The sequence below is a fragment of the Caretta caretta genome, chromosome 10, assembly GCF_965140235.1.
Source record: "Caretta caretta isolate rCarCar2 chromosome 10, rCarCar1.hap1, whole genome shotgun sequence".
NCBI lineage: Eukaryota > Metazoa > Chordata > Testudines > Cheloniidae > Caretta > Caretta caretta.
In genome coordinates this window covers 76,202,309-76,220,176 of record NC_134215.1, presented here as the reverse complement: position 1 = coordinate 76,220,176, position 17,868 = coordinate 76,202,309, and the positions used below count along the sequence as shown (strand labels likewise).

At 40.7% G+C, this 17,868-nt stretch overlaps 1 protein-coding gene across 1 annotated transcript in view; it reads left to right on the top strand.

Annotated features, from left to right (window-relative positions):
• The window catches only part of IGF1R (insulin like growth factor 1 receptor), a 278,347-nt gene that overhangs the window by 199,867 nt on the left and 60,612 nt on the right, over positions 1 to 17,868 (top strand). Inside the window, exons 3-5 of the mRNA XM_048865751.2 lie at positions 10,571 to 10,883; positions 13,648 to 13,793; positions 15,659 to 15,803. Coding sequence (XP_048721708.1) covers positions 10,571 to 10,883; positions 13,648 to 13,793; positions 15,659 to 15,803 — 604 coding nt within the window. The remainder of the gene's footprint in view (positions 1 to 10,570; positions 10,884 to 13,647; positions 13,794 to 15,658; positions 15,804 to 17,868) is intronic.

Here is a 17,868-nt window from a genome sequence, read left to right as displayed (position 1 = left end):
GACAATAAAATCTTTGTAACATATACACCCTCATGGTGTATATACACTTATAGTTTTATTGAAAGTTCTCTCACTTATACAGTAGTTGGCATTATTCCTGGTTTTTCCCCCCAGAGGAAATCTGTCACTTTCTAAATTGTATCAAACTTCATTTATGTCACTTAGTTCCATAAAGATTAAGTCCATTAGCGTATCTTACTCCTGTTCATGCATGTAGTGAATGCTCTGAAATGAAAGCAGTAGAGAATGTCTCAGAGTTGGTGACCTTTTCTCTACAATATAACATTTCTTTTTTTTTTCTTTCTAGCATCAAAAGAACTACATAATTTAGGTCAGTTTGATAATGTTATCAAAGCCCTCTTCCTCCTTTAAAATAAATCTGGAATGAGAGTGGTATCCTCTCTCCAGCTGGGATTTTGCCAGCTGGTGACTGATTTATATTCTGTTCACTTGCTATATATTCATGAAATAGTGTGTCTCTTGCCACCTGCAGCATTTGAAAGAAAGTCAGACAATTCTTTACTTCAAAAAAGTAGAACCCCACAAATATATATTGCTTGCAACTTGGATCCCAATAAATGATATCCTTTTTTCCTCATGAACCCTTCAGCTTGTTTAGTTCAGTTTAGAGATGTTTTGCTGTAGTCATTTTTTTCCCTTGCACTGTTTGGGCATGTCTGTGGTGTATCTGGGAGTTAGCCACCTATTCTGAGTCCACAGTTCCTGAGTCATTTCTGGAATTTCAGATGTTTGTTTAGGGGTGTTAGTAGATTTTAAATCGAATTGTGAGCAGCTTTCCCTTGAGGTTAAGTGTTGATTTCTCTTTGTACAAAGTCCTGTTTTCATCCATGCGGATGTCTTTGTTAGTGTTCTGGCTCACCTTTTCAGTAGGAAATTTCACTCTTCCTTATGGAGGAAATGTGTATAGAGCAGTGTAGCAGTCAACATAAAACATTCCCAAATAACTTGTTTCCCTGTATTGTAGATAGAGTAGAATTGGCGAGGAAACCCAGTATATGCTTGCATATGTGCCTTGGTTCAGTTTGTGTGGGTACTGATTTGTCCTGGCATGGGAAGTGACTAGTTTTTTTCTCTCTCTCTCATATGCATGCCATTGTGAGCCTTATTGGTAGGGTGACCAGATGTCCCGTTTTTATACGGACAGTCCCGATATTTGAGGCTTTTTCTTATATAGAAGCCTATTACTCCCACGTCCTGATTTTTCACACTTGCTGTCTGGTCACCCTACTTATTGGGCAACATAAACTATTTTGAAAGAGAGTGCAACTCATGCTGCCTATTTTCATTGTTAAGTCTTGTTTGTACCAAGGTGGTCACTGGATATAACATATTTGGGGGGAAATTGAGCAACTGTGCTACATACGGGTTTCTTCTGACTGTCGTGTAATAGCTATTTTCATCACTTAGATTTCAGTTCATTTCAATTTGTAAATATGAGCTGAGTTGCCATACTGCTCCTGGAACTTCGTAACAGCTCCGAACGCCTCACTTGTGGGATTCCCAAGGGATTGGTAGGTTTATTATGCCAGCTAGTGTGCCTGAATACTCTGGTCACTCAGATAAAATCCAATGGGATTAACAGGCACGTGTCGTTTCTTACTGTAGCTTGGAAGCCTGATGTCTTTCCCATGTAGCAGGTTTGATGTGGGTTTGTGGTGAGGAACTAGAGAGTCTGCTAGAAAAGCAAGCTAACAGAGTCATCACAGTCATTCCGCTAGTGGAAATCTATGTTTAATTGAGAGAATCTCTCCCCCGCGCCCCCCCCCCCCCCCCGAGCTCACTGTCCTTTATTTTTAGGCCAAGATGAAGGATATTGTTTTTGTGAGGCATTTGTACTTTTGTGGGATTATGAGCCATAGCAAACAGCCTCCGATTACTCAAAGGCATGATTATCTGATGACTACACCCCTTTGAAGTTATCTTATTACTAAAAGCTACTCTGAGAGGGGAAGGGAAGAGAATATCGTTTAGGAGAACTATGAGTGACCTTGGTGACATGGTACAGGGTGGTGCACGTATCTTTGCAGCAGTTCTGGCAAGATGTTCATGCTAATGAATGGAATTCCAGGTAATGCACATGTCCTCTCCACACCATTGGCCTCGATTCATGGCTGCCATATTGTACTTGTAGTCAAAGGGAGAACTTAGAGCTCTTCTAAAGAAAAAATCTTATTGTTGAGTGATGCTAGACTTTTTTAAACCCTATATCCAGTTCCTCTTCCACTTCTTTTATATAGGGAAAGAGAAACTGGAATCTGTAATTAGATCTGAGCACTTCCATTAGGCTACGGGGCAATCCAAATAATTTTTAATATGGTTTTGCTGTTGGTCATAAAGGGTGTTCAACTTTCCAGCATGCTTACTGTTGTTGAATATTTGATATTTTTAAAAAAATATTGCTTTTAAAGGGAATGTAAATGCATGCTTATTTCAGACTGCTTCTGCTCACAAGTTGATAATTTGTGGGGATTTTGGATGTTTCCATGCATATACACGCTTTATTCAGGTCATAGGGCACATTATAACTCTGACAAAACTACCTTGCACAGAAGGCGACTGGATGTAATTGTACTGAAATGGAACTGGTGCAGGAGGAGGAAGGTGCTGCCTAGGACAACTTCAGAATAGTCTGAAAATCCTTAAAAAGGTTTGTAGGATAAAATCAGGCTGGTAACAACTAGAACATAAACACGGAAACATATGGTTCTCAGTGGAATGAAGTTGAGTCAAATATAACTCACAGGCTGTAGACTGAATGCCCTCATCTTACTACTTGGCCTAGAGTTTGTATGGACCGTTCCAAATATTTTGCAAGTGGAGACGGTTGTATGCAAACTGGGGATTTGAAGAGGGAGGAGGTAATCACTCATAATTCATAGCAACAGCATGGTTTTGAGAGAAACCTTTAAATAGACCTTGGCAGGTAATTTCAGACAGTGTTGAATTGTGCCTTACTTACCAGAAAGGAAAGGAAGCTGTTCAGCATATGGATGCCTGGTGTTGTGACACTTCCCTGTCTGTGGATTTTCCCTGAGACAAGTGTCTGGTTTAGTTACTTTGGTGAAGGGAAAAAAAATTAACAAGGCAAAAAGTGTGTTGCTGTAACCAGATCATGCTCTTGCATAGCTATTTAAAGCAAAAATGTTCCCTCTTCTGGAGATGCTGTACCTGTGGTTTTGTGCTGGAACACGTTATTGCGTGTATATCGACTTATTTACATGCTAGATTTGAATTTCGGCCCTGGTTGTGAATCGCTGGAAGTGGGTTATCTGGGTAACGTCCCTGTCATCTCTGGTTAGCTATCACCACACCAGGTAAAAGGCACGAATGTCTCCCGAGTGCTCTCTTTGCTACATTTAAAAGCCAGTTTTTCTTTGAAATGCTCTCTAAAGTTAATGCTGGGGTGTTTTTTTTTTAAACCCTGTCATTTATAGAAATTAACATTCAAAAACTACCTGCCTTTCTGTCTTGATTGATAGATTCTGACAGCTAATCTTTACAACGGTTGCCTGGGATAAAATGTTCTTTCCTCCTCAGTCCCTGTTCAAAACTACGTTCTTGTTCTTACTTGGATGGATTTAAAAAAAAAAGAAGAGAGAGAGAGAAAAGAAAGGAAGGATTGAATATCATTTTACAAGGAGAGAAAGAATCTTTAAAAAAATACTTATCCTACACTTGGCAACCTTCTGCTGTCCTGCGTGCAGCTGGCATGACGCCAGCCTTGGCAGAGGCTAGGGCCTGCATTTGCCAAGCAGTCTTCCTCCACTTGCTGCATTTTCACTCCCTGTGACTGGCTGTTTATTCACCCGATTGCTCTATTTCAGCAGTGCTGAAGTCATGGCGTCTTGGAAATGATAAGAACACTTAGTCTGTCCAAACTGTAAAACAGCCATGATGTCAGAACTCTCAGAAAGTGATCTCTGAGAGCTTTAGCTTAGTGTACACTTCAAAAAGCTTGAGATATTGGATGTCAGAGAACTTACTGCTACTTTTAAAAAGCTAAACAATCCAAAAAGGAGCTGCATTAATTTTTTTTTTTTTTTTAAATAAGAGTAGTGTGCTAAGCTGTGTGTCTTGAGGATTTTTCCAGCCTTGCATCTGTCTGTTTTTTTTCATTTGTTTTTGGGGGGAGGTTTGGTTGGGAGTGGTGAATCCTCAAATCAGAATGTTTTATAACTTCTCTTGGCTTTCTGTAAAGTAATTTCCCAATAGGTGTAAACAGAAGTTGTTCACAGAACAAGTAACTTTAAATTGAGTGGTGTCAATTCCATGTTGTATGCATAGTGATCAGACTGTTGAGACAGTATTTTAGAAAAACTCATGTATTTTGTTAACTTGGAAATGCCTTTTCTCTCAAATTCCTTTGAGTGAAAGGGAAAGGCTAGAAGTAAACATTTACTGTGATTCTTTCTGTTTTGTTCTATACCAAAGTTCTGTATTGAATGACATTTTTTGGGAGTAGATTGGCTTTCTCTTCCAAAGCTTTCCAATTTTGGGAAGTGTGCTGGCAGCTTAGCAGTTCACACAGCAGGTATATTGGTTGCAGAATTCTTTTCAGAGTTGAGGAGGAGGAGGAGGGTGGCTGGCTGTTAACAGGTGTCATGATTTAAAACAAAACCGATTACAGGAGGTTGGACACTAGGGACCCCAATTAAGTGGCTGACAATAAATTAATGCATCACTCAAGTACTTCACAGAGGCCTGAAGGGAACATTAGAACATCTAGTCTGATCTCCTGCGTATCACAGACGATTAAATTTCACCCAGTTACCACTGCATTGAGCCTAGTAACTTGTATTTGGTTCCAGCATGTCTTCCAGAAAGTCATCCAGTTTTGATCTGAAGACATCAAGAGACAGTGAATCCACCACTTCCCTTGGTAGTTTGTTCCAGTAGTTAATCAGTGTTAAAATTAGTGCCTTATTCCTAATGTGATATTGTCTGGCTCTCACTTCCAGCCCAGTGGTTCATGTTATGCCTTTCTCTGCTAGATTAAAGAGCTGTTTAGTGCCCAGTACTTTCCTTCCCATGAAGGCATTTATTCACTCTAATCAAATAATCTCGCCATCGTCTTCTGGATAAGCTCAGCAGAGATTGGGCTCTCTCTCTCTCATTGAGTCATTTTCTCCAGACCTCAGATAATTTTTGTGACTCTGTTCTGTATGCTCTTGAATTTTTCCACATCCCCTTTTAAAATATGGACACCAGAACTGTAAATAGTATTGATCTCTCCAGTGCTGTATACAGAGGTAAAATCACCTCCTTACTTTTCCTCACTACCCTTGTTTCTACATTCAAGGATCCCAATAGTTTGTTTTGCCACAGCACCACACTAGGAGCTCATGTTCATTTGTTTGTCTACTGTGACCCCTAAATTTTTATGAGTATATGACATATACACAGTTACATTTATCAACTAAACTTGTAATCTCATCAAAGAATTAAAACAGGTTTGTTCGCCAAGGCCTGTTTTCCATAAAATCATTTTGACTGACATTATACTTGTGTTCTTTAATTCCTTATCAATTGAATCCTGGATCAGCTTTTCCACTGTTTTGCCCATTGTTGATTTCAGGCTATTTATTCCAGCCTCCTGGTGGTCTTTTTAAATATTGGCACAACATTAGTCCTTTTCCCATCATCTTTAATTTCCCTGGTATTCCAATATTTATTATAAATTAATATCAGCTGGCCAGAATTCTCCTTAGCCAACTCTTTTAGTAATCTTGTGTGCAAGTGTCCGGGACTGCTGATTTAACAGTGCTTATATTTAGCAGATGTTGTTTATGTTGTCCTTAGTTACTAATGGACTGGAAAGCACTTCATCCTCATGTGATCCAAGTATTTCGTCCTCCTTTTTTCCAAATACAAAACACAAATATTTATGGAACATCTCTTCCTTTTATGTATCATTAACAATAATTTTGCCATCTCCAGCTACTGGGACTATACCAGGGATCAGCAATTTTTGGCACGCGGCCAGTCAGCATAAGCCCCTGGCGGGCCAGGCCGGTTTGTTTACCTGCCGTGTCCACAGGTTCGGCTGATCGCGGCTCCCACTGGCCGCGGTTCGCTGGGCCCGGCCAATGGGGGCTGCGGGAAGCAGTGTGGGCCGAGGGACTGAACAAGCGGCGTCCCAAGTTTGGGAAACACTGCTATAGGGTGACCAGATAGCAAGGGTGAAAAATCGGGATGGGGGTGGGGGGTAATAGGACCTATGTAAGAAAAAGCCCCAAATATCACGGCTGTCCCTATAAAATCGGGACATCTGGTCACCCTACATTGCTACAGCTTTTGTTCCCAATATACTTTAAAAAAACAAACAAACAACAAACCCTCTTTTTTTATTGTCCTTCATCCTGCCAGCCATGGATTTTTCCCTGATGTTTTTAGGTTCTCTCATCAATTAATATTGAATGCTATCCCTTTCCTTCTTTTCCCCCAGTTGTATTTTTTTGTTTCTAATTGCTGCATTCTTTTCACCACTGAATTAGGATGGGCTTTTAGCCAAAGTTGCCCTCTTGGTTATGGCATCGTAGCTTTCTGGCCATCTGACAAATTGGTCTTGAAAAACTTGTAATTTTAGTTAACATTTTACTATATTTTTCTTCCCAGTCATGTTAAGTTTGAAAAACTTGCTTTTTAAACAAAACCAACTTTTTAACAAACACTGTCAGAATAAAAAATAGTATAACATAGCTTTGTATATCCGTGTTACTATTTACATCTTTGTCTTGTACGTTTGTGTGGTTTTGCATGCTTCAACTATCGCCTTTATTGATAAGGTTCGGTGGATCAGCTATGAGATGTGGGGGGAATCCTGTTCATATGCCAGTTTATCCATGAATGACAGAAGAATTGAGGAAATGAAAAGGTCCTTCCCCTGGAGTGAAATAATTTAGACCTCTTTATACTATATTTATCTGCACTGTTTATGCAACAGCCTTCGTTTTTGGTAAATGTCTCCGTCCAATTAAGAACAAAAATCACGTGGCTCTGCTTTGATAAATCTAATCATGAACTTTGGTCATGGAGGCGTTTTTTCTTAGCAGGATTGTGAACTGGAAATCAAGTTAACACACTAAATCTAAGTTTTGGCACCCACGCTGAACAGCATTCCATCTGCTGATGAGCCATATGGCCTGAGGTTTTTCAAGAACTCCCTCAATAATCCTGAATATTCTTAATATTTTTATACATTAAAGTGAGGCACAGTTTACAGCAGTCTCAAACAAGGCTGGCATCGGTGTTGCATTTACACCACTCCAGAAACCACAGGCTTTTATCCTTGTTCAAGTTACAGTAGTACCTCAGAGTTATGAACTGACCAGTCAACCACACACCTCCTTTGGAACTAAAAGTACGCAATCAGGCAGCAGCAGCAGCAATTGGGTGGGGGGAAGCAAATACAGTACAGTGCTGTGTTAAACATAAACTACTAAAAAAAAAAAAAAGGAAAGTAGCATGTTTCTTCTACATAGTAAAGTTTCAAAGCTGTGTTAAGTCACTGTTCAGTTGTAAACTTTTGAAAGAACAACCATAACATTTTGTTCAGAGTTACGAACATTTCAGAGTTCTGAACAACCTCCATTCCCAAGGGGTTCGTAACCCTGAGGTTCTGCTATATATCATTCATCTACAGTCAGTGTACACAGGTAGTAATTTTTTTTATTTCTTGTTTTTACCTTTTAGTGTAAGGCAATTATTTTATTGGTCTTTCCTGCAGAAAATACATATTTAGGTGTATTAAAAGGTTTTGCATCATTTATCAATAATGGTCTCTTCATCGCTGTCCTTTCTTTTAAGAGGAATCTATTGTGGGATACATTTTGGTCTGGAGTCAGAAATATTGCATATACAGAATCGAAATTCCCTTTTACAGTGTAATTTAGGCAGAATTGAAATACCATCTTAAGGAGTACCTTCCAATGAAGTGAGCTGTAGCTCACGAAAGCTTATGCTCAAATAAACTGGTTAGTCTCTAAGGTACCACGAGTACTCCTTTTCTTTTTGCGAATACAGACTAACACGGCTGTTACTCTGAAACCTTCCATTGAGACATTCATAGTCAGCTTTCTTATGCTAATGGTGGTGGTGTCCACAAGCTCCCCTGCAGTGAAGACCCCATCAGCATTTTCCTTATAAATACCAGTGATGTTTGTACTGAAGTCTTTTTTTTTAAACTTTGAAAAGTGACTGTAAAAATGACACCTCTCTCTGTGTGTCTTGAGTCCTGCCTGCCTGCGTAGCGACTAAAATACATTCTTACTGTGTTTTATTCCTGTTAGCACTGCAGAGCCGTTGTGCAGGTGAGAGCTCTGTCTGATGCTGAGCGTCACCGGCAAGTTTACTAAGTTCCCATTCATTTCTCCTTTGGAAACCCATGGAAAGCAATGGGTATTACAGAGGGCATGACTTGAAGACGAGGGGGCTAGTCTACACTGGCAGTGCTTTAACGTGGCTTGTGTGGTTGCACCAGAGCGCTGGGAGAGAGCTCTCCCGGTGCTCTTAAAAAAACCCCACCTCCAGGGCGTGGGGAGAGGGCCGCTCCCAGTGATGGTGCCTTGTCTGTGCGGACGCTTTACAGGGCTGAAACTTGCTGCACTCAGGGGAGGTGTTTTTTCACACCCCTGAGCAAGAAAGTTGCAGCGCTGTAGAGTGCTAGTGTAGACAGGCCCCGAGGTTGCACTGGTAATAAGTGAGGGTAGAATTTTCCCTGAAGAATCAGTATTCCTGCTGCTAATTCGTGAACTAGAAAGAACCCAGCTTGGCCCTTGGATCCCAGGCTAAATGTTTAGGTCTGGCAATTAGGGGGGGAAAAAAAAATCTGTAAACTCGAGCATATTTCATGCAGAGACCATTGAGAGTATAAACATGGGATCCCACAATGCCACTATTACAGATAAACTTTTCAGAGTAGAACTGTACATTAAAGCTGACAGTATGTATTCCGTCATAGCCAAGGCTTGGCATACAGTGTCTAAATCCTGAAGAAATAAGTGAGGGGTTGTGCAACAAATTTTTATTTTGTATTGTTGTTTGTTATTTATATTATAGTTGTGCCCAGTGGCTCCAGTTGTGATTGGGCTCTGTTGTGGTGGGTTCTGTACAAACACATTGGAAAACGCGGCCTCTTATCCCAAAGTACATACAATCGAAGAGTGAGATCACGTCTTGGGTTCAGACATTTTTCAATATGGTAAAACATCTTTATTTGTAAGCTGAAAATTTGCCGATAAAGTTTCACAGATCATGTTGTGTGCAAAGCTCTAGGAAAAAATAAATTCTGAACTATCCTGCACGGGTTGAATGTAGTTTTCTCTTCCTAAATAAACTGTAGTTTAATTTACAGCCGAGCAGAATGTGCAGCAGATTTGAGGGAGGGGAAAAGAGAAATATACAGGATGGAGTAGAATCTGGTACATCATCTTGGGAATTTCTCCGTATCTGTTGTTGGGTGGATGCTGCATCCTTGTTCACGGACAGTGTTCTCTGCGTGTCTGGTTGTACTCTTTCTAGTCATGTAGTTTGGTTAAAGTTTCTTGTCTTGATTTGCTTGGGTTCCACTGCAGTCCTACTACTGAAACTTTTGTTTTATGCTGCTGTTCCTGATACTGTTTTTTAGCTAAGTTAGCAAGTGGAAAACAGTTACCTAATGAAAACCAGATTTCCTATCTTGTGTTTGTTTACAGAGCCCCTGGCATGTAGCTAGCCTGGCTTAAAGGCCATAAAACATTGTAATCAAAGTGTTGTTGTTACATAAATATAAATGCTGCTGCTTCTTTTGATGTAACAATAGTAAGGCTGTCTCTTGAAGATCCTGCTCTTTGTTCATTTTTTCCAAACCCAGTGCCCACACCTGCAGATTAATGAGTTTTTTTAAATAAATATGCTTTTCGCGAATTTATGTCCTACTAGTCCGATATTTGTAGATAGGGTGGAAGTGTACTCTCTTCAGGGGAAAAATAAGAAGTCTGTGAGTCCACCATATATGATGTGTAGCATCTGTACTTTATTAAATCCAATTCTGCATACATAAGCAACATTGGGATGCTACAGTGGGGTCAACCTAGCCATGAGTGCTGCAGTATCGCAGTGCATTATTGTACGAATGTAATTAAGTTGTTTAAAGGGAGCTTTTTTGTTGCCAATAAAAGACCAGTTTGAAATACAAATTGGAAAGACAAAAAACCCTCTCAAAAACAATAAGTCAGCACTCAAAAATGTAACCATAATACCAGGGCTATCAAATGGGTTCCAGTCCTCAGTTGTTTCTGTTATCCTTATGTTGACATTGCTTTCAACAGTTTTCCTCATTACTTCACTGGCTCATATTTTAATGTAAATCTGGGAGAAAGATATCTCCAGGCGACTTGAAAACTCTGAGAAAATGAAATTTACTTTGCCAGCCTCCCAAGTGTCAAAGTTTTCAAGGGTTGCTCTAGACCCAAGGGGATATGAGCTCACAGAGTGTTTACATTGCTGCTTTTAATCTCTCTATATTTTTAAAAGGCCAGTTGTTCAATCTTCCCTTACTCTTTCTTTGCAGTGTGCCCCAGCGCTTGTGGCAAACGGGCTTGCACAGACCAAAATGAATGTTGCCATCCCGAGTGCTTGGGGAGCTGCACTGCGCCCGACAACAACACGGCTTGTGTGGCCTGCCGCAATTATTACTACGAAGGAATCTGCGTGCCCACCTGCCCACCGAACACCTACAAGTTTGAAGGCTGGCGCTGCGTAACTAGAGACTTCTGTTCCAAAGTCCCTGCTACAGAGATAAGTGACTATGAGAAGTTTGTGATCCACAATGACGAGTGCATGGCAGAATGTCCTTCTGGATTCATACGCAACGGGAGCCAAAGGTAAAGGGAATACACAAGCTTGCATTATTATTCATATAATTCCCTGCGTGGTTTTAGAAAGATAATCCCCCAGTTCCATGGCATTAACTGTCTACGGGCCTGATCCCAGGTGGTGCTGAGAATCTTGGTCTCCCGCTGGGATCAGTGGAGATAGAGTGTGGTCAACACCATTAGGATGAGGCCTTTAAACTAGACAATAGCCCAGTGAAAATGGCAATAAGGTGGGTGGGATGGAGATGTTGAAGAGATGCCATTAATCAACGGAAAGGAGATTCTGCTCTTGGAGAGCATTGCCACACAGAGCAGATTGTAAAAGTAGTTTTGTTTCTCATGTTAACTGGTTGTTCACTGACATTCTGACTCTTCTGTGCACGTCTCTTATGTACAGTCACGTTCATTGCAGCCTTTAGGTCTCTGCGTTTTCTGGTTCACAGTGTTTTTCCTGGAAAATGCCAACACTACCTCAGTTCAGAGAACTAATACAGTAGCTGCCATGCTATTTTATGACTAGGGCCCTACCAAATTCAAGGTCCATTTTGGTCAATTTCATGGCCCCAGAATTTTAAATTAGTCAGTTTCACATTTTCAGATGTTTATATTTGCAGTTTCATGATGATGTAACCGTGGGGGTCCCAACCCAAAAGGGGATCATTGGGGTTGCAAAGCTGTTATTGCGGGTTGCAGCATTGCCACACTCATTTCTCTGCTGCCTCCAGAGCTGAGCTTCCTGCAGCTGGGGGAGATAGCCAAAGGTGGATCTGATTGCCCCCGCCCCCTCTTCCCAAAGCAGCTGTGCAGGGGAAGAGGAAGGTCCTGTCCCTTTCCAGCCCAGGCGGGACGAGCAGCTAGGAGCCCTGGCTGGGACACTCCCAGCAGCACGGGGGAGATGAGACACATCCCCACCTCTGGGAACCTCTGAGCTCGCCCCAAGAGTGACCATGCAGGGGAAGAGGAAATCCTGTCCCTCTCCAGCATGGCCAGGACTAGCAGCTGGATCTCAGTGCACGGTAGACACCCTAGCTGGGGCGCACCCAGCCCTACCCTGTCTCCTCCCCTCCAATAGCTCGATTTCATAGGAGAGGTCTGATTTCACAGTCCTTGACATGTTTTTCATGGCCGTGAAATTTGGTATTTTTGACTGACTGTTGTGGGGAACTGTTTTTTTTACAGGAATATTACTCTGATTTTTGTTAGTCATATTCCTGGAATTTAAAGAACTTGGAGTGATAGATATGTTGTTGGTTTGCTCAATTTGCCAGTGGGCAAGGCAACAATCTTAGTTGCCCACCCAATGGCACTAAGAACAGTTATTTCCTAGCAATTGCTAATATAGAGGAATTCTTAGTACTGCATTGAAAAATGTCTCCATATAAATGGTCTGTATCATAGTTTTACCTTTATTTGTGCAGGTTAGTTTTGTTCAAGGGGTTGAAATCTCCACTATTTGCTTTATAAAGCTAGAGAACGAGAGAGTATCGTCCAAACAAACATCTTCCTAGGAAAATTTCCAGTTCCCATTTAGATGCAAACAGTATTACTCTTTGCTAGCTTGAAGCCAGATGTTTACCTGAGAAACTGTTTCCTGTTGTCTGGCCTGAGCTTCTAGTAGTGGCTGTTTAAAAACACTCTCATAAAACAGTATAGACACAGCTTATCTTATCATAGTTTTGTGTTCAGCTGCAAAGGCGGAAAGGCATAACTCAAGGCCAGTGAATGTTTTGTCCCCCAGTTTCCCAGAGCTGGTATTAACCAACAGTTGCAAATGAGGTGTTTCTAGCATTCTTTGTACCCTTAGTTGAATGCCTCTTGCATGTCTTCAGCTCTTAAGCACATTATTCTGTAGCATTTGAAATAGGAGCTCATGACTAAGAAATGAAAGCTCCTTTCTTCCATTACATCAGTGCACATGTTTCTCCAAGCTGAAGAAGAAAGTGGGTTCAGTTACCCTTTAGTTAACGAATAACAAATCCATGTTTACCAGTGTGCTGTCAATGGCCTTCCTTTTCAGAGCTGGGGTTGAGCTGTAGATCACGAAAGCTTATGCTCTAATAAATTGGTTAGTCTCTAAGGTGCCACAAGTATCCTTTTCTTTTTCCCTTTGCTTGTCTGTTCTCTCCCCCCCCCCCCAAAAAAAAAACCCAAAACAAAACAACAAAGGTATAATGTGAATATAAGTTAAAAATCACCAGTACAAGTGCAAGATGGAAAAGTGGTGAAATAAAACAAAGGAATGATGGTTATATTTTATCTGGAAGGAAGAACAATCCCATAGTGTCACAGTGGCCATGGGACTTGTAAAATTAACACTACACAACAGTTTAGGACGGGAAGTGACTAGGAATAGCATATTCTATGCAACTGATAGAGTGATGAGATTGAGGTTTCTGTTTTGTGCTCAGTTGCACCTTACAGCAGTTTTTCCAGTCCTTTGATACCACCTTTAAAATACAAATTGTGACACCGTTTTATTAGGACAATAACCTCATTAGGAGATTTCTCTAATAACCATTTTCCCTAGGGCCCTTATATATGAGGGTCATGTCTGCTCATAGAACTCATGGAGTCCTGGGTGCATGAGATATTTGCTTTTCTGCTGGGCCTCTTCTGAAAAATGGCAACTTTCCTCCCAGTTTGAGAGATTTGTGTTTTGTTAGGTTGCAGATAGAGAAGTTCTTGCTTTCCAAACAATGCAGCAGCAGCAGTCTGTTGTGGATTGAGAACCATGTGTTTTTGTTTATTTCTGGTCTCCCTTCCTTCTCAACAGTATGTTCTGCAGCCCCTGCGAAGGGCCTTGTCCAAAAATCTGTGAGGAAGAGAAAACAAAGACCATTGATTCTGTCACATCAGCACAGATGTTGCAGGGATGCACCGTCCTCAAGGGGAATCTGCTTATTAACATCCGCCGTGGGAGTAAGTAACGTTCCTCCTGAGTGGAGTCTTCGATGAGGGTCCTTTAACTTTTGATTTGCTCTTCGAGTGTATCAATACCCACAAAAAAAAAAAAACCTTAAGCAGGATCTTCAAGAGGATTGTTTGCTTTTTAATGGCGCTCCTGCTGCGTTAAGGATTTCTGCTGGAATCCTCAACATGGCAGCGTTCTCTGGCATGTCTGTAGACCAGGTATTTAGCCAGTGGCAAAGCTCTCCTCGTGCATGAGATAATGAAAACCCCTGTTTAAGTTCTAACACTGCTCTGCCCAACACTCGTTATTACTGTGTTGGTCATATCTGGTACATGTCCTAACGTAAATGAACTCTGGATACGATTTGTCAAAGCAGTGATTCATCAGCTGGGAAAATTCCAACGGATGCTGAGCTTTAAAAATCATTGTAAACTTGGTGGTTTGAAATATACCTCCCTATGCATTCAAAGGAGTGTGTGGGGTGGAGTGCCTTGAATTTTTGTGCCTGTGCTAGATAGATTGAATTGCCTATGAATACCAGGGTTGCTCCTAATAACCAAGGGGGTTGGAAACAGTTGTATGTGAATTGTTTTAATTATGTGTTTCACATGTTTAAGTAGAATCTTAACTTTTGCAGGGAGATGGTCTGAAGAACTTTTATTTAAGTTAACCCATTCAGCTCACCCACTCTCTAAAGTAATTGATTTTATTCCTGTGACGCAGTGACGGAAGCTGTGTCTAGTTTAATGCTTAGATATTATCTCAAAGAATTGAAGAGTATTCCTAATCTAAACCCTCCCAAGTTATTTCAGGTGATTAACTGGCCACATGATATCCAGGCTGTACTGCTGTGCACACAGAGCTTAATTAAACGTTAGTGTCCTGCACAAAGAGCAAACACCCGGCTTCCACGGTCCTTGCCCATTTTGGAGAGTGCCTCCTACACAACTACCCTTGTAACTATTATACAAGCTGCAGAAAACCTGACTCTGAGTCAGCCTAATTCCATGAAGATGCTATGGCTTTACCTTCATTCCTTCAGCATTCCAGGAGCAATGGCTGCTTAAATGATGTATTTCAGAGTAACAGCCGTGTTAGTCTGTATTCGCAAAAAGAAAAGGAGGACTTGTGGCACCTTAGAGACTAACCAATTTATTTGAGCATGAGCTGTCGTAAGCTATAGCTCACTTCATCGGATGCATACCTTGGAAACAGTATGCATCCGATGAAGTGAGCTGTAGCTCACGAAAGCTCATGCTCAAATAAATTGGTTAGTCTCTAAGGTGCCACAAGTACTCCTTTTCTTTAAATGATGTAGTTATATCTACTCTATTTTTTAAATTGCCAGTGACAGTCCCATGCTTTGGAGATTAATGTCCTTGCTGTTAGTTGAGAATAATACTAGATCTCTGTGGGGCTTCTCTTAACCTCCAGTCTGATGCCATGCTCTTCAGTGGATCATTTCAGCCTGATCTAATGAATGAGCTTTACCTCTGTCACCGAGAGTAACAGCAGTTGCAGTTTCACAGATGCCTAAATTTACAACTGCACATGAGTCTCTTCAGTCTTGCCAAAAGGTTGGCTGTTGAAAGCTCTGAATTTGGCATTGGCGCTCGTGTGGAATATTCAGGCGAAGGAAAGCATATCCGTGAGAACGCTCCAGATGGAGTTGTGCTGGTGCCTTGTTTTGTGCTCCACCTGTCTGCCCGCAGAGGTAAATAACGCTACGTGCTGGTCTCCAGCAAGATGAATCTTGATTTTGTTTGCAAAAGCAGTGAATGTAATAAATACTTATTCTGATATGCTAACCATGCATTGAACAAAATGCTGAGATCAACATGTATGAACTATAATTTCCTTTTCTTTCATGTAGACAATATTGCTTCTGAGCTGGAGAATTTTATGGGTCTGATAGAAACAGTAACTGGGTATGTGAAGATCCGCCATTCCCATGCACTAGTCTCCCTCTCTTTCTTGAAGAATCTGCGATATATTTTGGGAGAGGAACAGTTGGACGGGTAAGTGTTCAAATACAATGAACTAATATTTGTAGAGGCAGCTTTGCTTTAGCAGAAAGCCATGGAAAATAAGTCTTACCATGAATATTTTGTTACCATTTATTTAGTCTTCACCTCCACTAATATGCAGTATTTGTCTCCTACTGAACAACCATTGTACAATCATTCATTTGATCCTCTTGCAAGCAAGTAGTGGGATGAAGTATTTAAAGATATATTTATGCTATCTGCTTTCTCTTGTAGAGAGATTTTTTAGGGAGATGTACGTTTGTAAGCATCATTTTCTGTTATATTAGACATGTTCTGTTTTTTGATGCTCAAGTGCATTCAGAAATGAACATCTTCAGAAGTCATTGCTCTTTTGGCATTGCAGTTTATTAGTGTTGTATCCTTAAGAGAGGTCTATGGAATGTCAGTTGGAAGAAGATAACAGGTCACTAACTGCAAGATAAGGGAGTGCGGCTGAAACTAGCTTGTGTAGCAAGAAACTGCTCATAAGTGAGCTAGCCTCAAAATACTCACATGAAACTAATTCTCCTTATCTAGAGCCAGAGAAACAAAATATGAGCCTATAAAGTAATCATGAGCCACTGAAATGTTTGCTGATAAACATTGTGGATTTTTCCTAATTCTGTTAATAATATTAGTTCTGTAATATTCTGTGTAATATGCTTTTAATAGCACATCCTGCAATTACTATCTGAAACACCACCTACACCATCCTCACCCCTGAAGGTAGGTGTTGAAAGAGCAGAGGTAGGTTTAGCTCCTGCAAAACTTTAGTTTGAGACGCTTAGGTGGGATGATGTTCCTCTGGGAAATTGCTGCACTCCCTTTCTCTCCCCAAATTAAGTAACTTACCAAGTTCAGAACAACACTCTGGAGAAGAAATTGAGCCTTCCTTGCTAATGAGAGATCCAGTAAAATAAGGATTTTGGAAAATCATTTAGGAGAAGGTGGTGGGAAGGTCATGGGAAAGGTGGTGTGTCTCTGATTTATCTGCCCTGACAGGATAAAGTTACAGCATAAGGGATTCTTCACAACCTCCCTCTCTTTCTCAGGCTACTTTTTGGTCAGTCTTAAATTCTTAAAATTCCACCATCTGACAGAGCAAGTTAAAGGGCAGCTCTTCATTCTACACTTGAAAAGCACGCTGTCTTTTTCAGTAAGAACATTTGGCTCTTTGGAAAAACATGTTTCTAATTGCAAATCCAAGAGGCTTGTCACTTTGCCTAGAACAAGGCTCTTTCAGATACTTATGATGTGGCATACTCAAGCAGATACTCCAATTATAAATTTGTTTTTGCTTTCTTTTAGTAAGCAAGTTCAGGAGTAATTGTGTTTATGGAATCTCGTATGTCAGCAAGCATAACTGATAGGAAAGAAGCATCAGTGCTATGATTCAGGTTTTATTAATTCTCTCTGCCTGATTCCACAATGGAAAAACAAACAGTGCAACTTAGAGGAGAGGAAAATAGGGGTGCATGTGGGAAGCAAAACTGATCCACACTAAGGAATTAGTGCAATTGCATGCTGCTTGGGTCAGGAACGGTCTTCCTCTGTTTACAAAGTACTTACACATTTGGGGCCCTGTCGCAATCTGAAAGATAATTGTTCAGAAATATTCAGCTTAAGGCAGACAACCCTGCATGAAAATTTCAGCCCAAACAGCTATTTGGGCAATGTTAAAAGAAATTGAAAATAGGGTCTTAAAATGGGAATTGTTAGACTGCCCTAACTATAGCAGTCGCTGCCAGCACTGCATATAATACATACAAAAAATTATATTGAAAGAACATTAAGGTTGCAAAGTGGAGCCCTTTTATTGTTTCCTCGCTTTCATGGTTGCCTGTGCAACCTTAATTTGGCCCCCTTGTGCTGAGGTAAGATGCATTATGACACATTCTTTAATTATGTGACCACAGACTCTTTTTTTTCCCCCTCCCTCATTCTGTGTGTGTGCTGAGGAAAAAAGGGCAGCTGTTCAAATTTTGATCCTTGTCATTCAATTTGTAAACCCTGACTTTTCCCCTCATCATCATACAGAGCTTGCAATTATTCATTT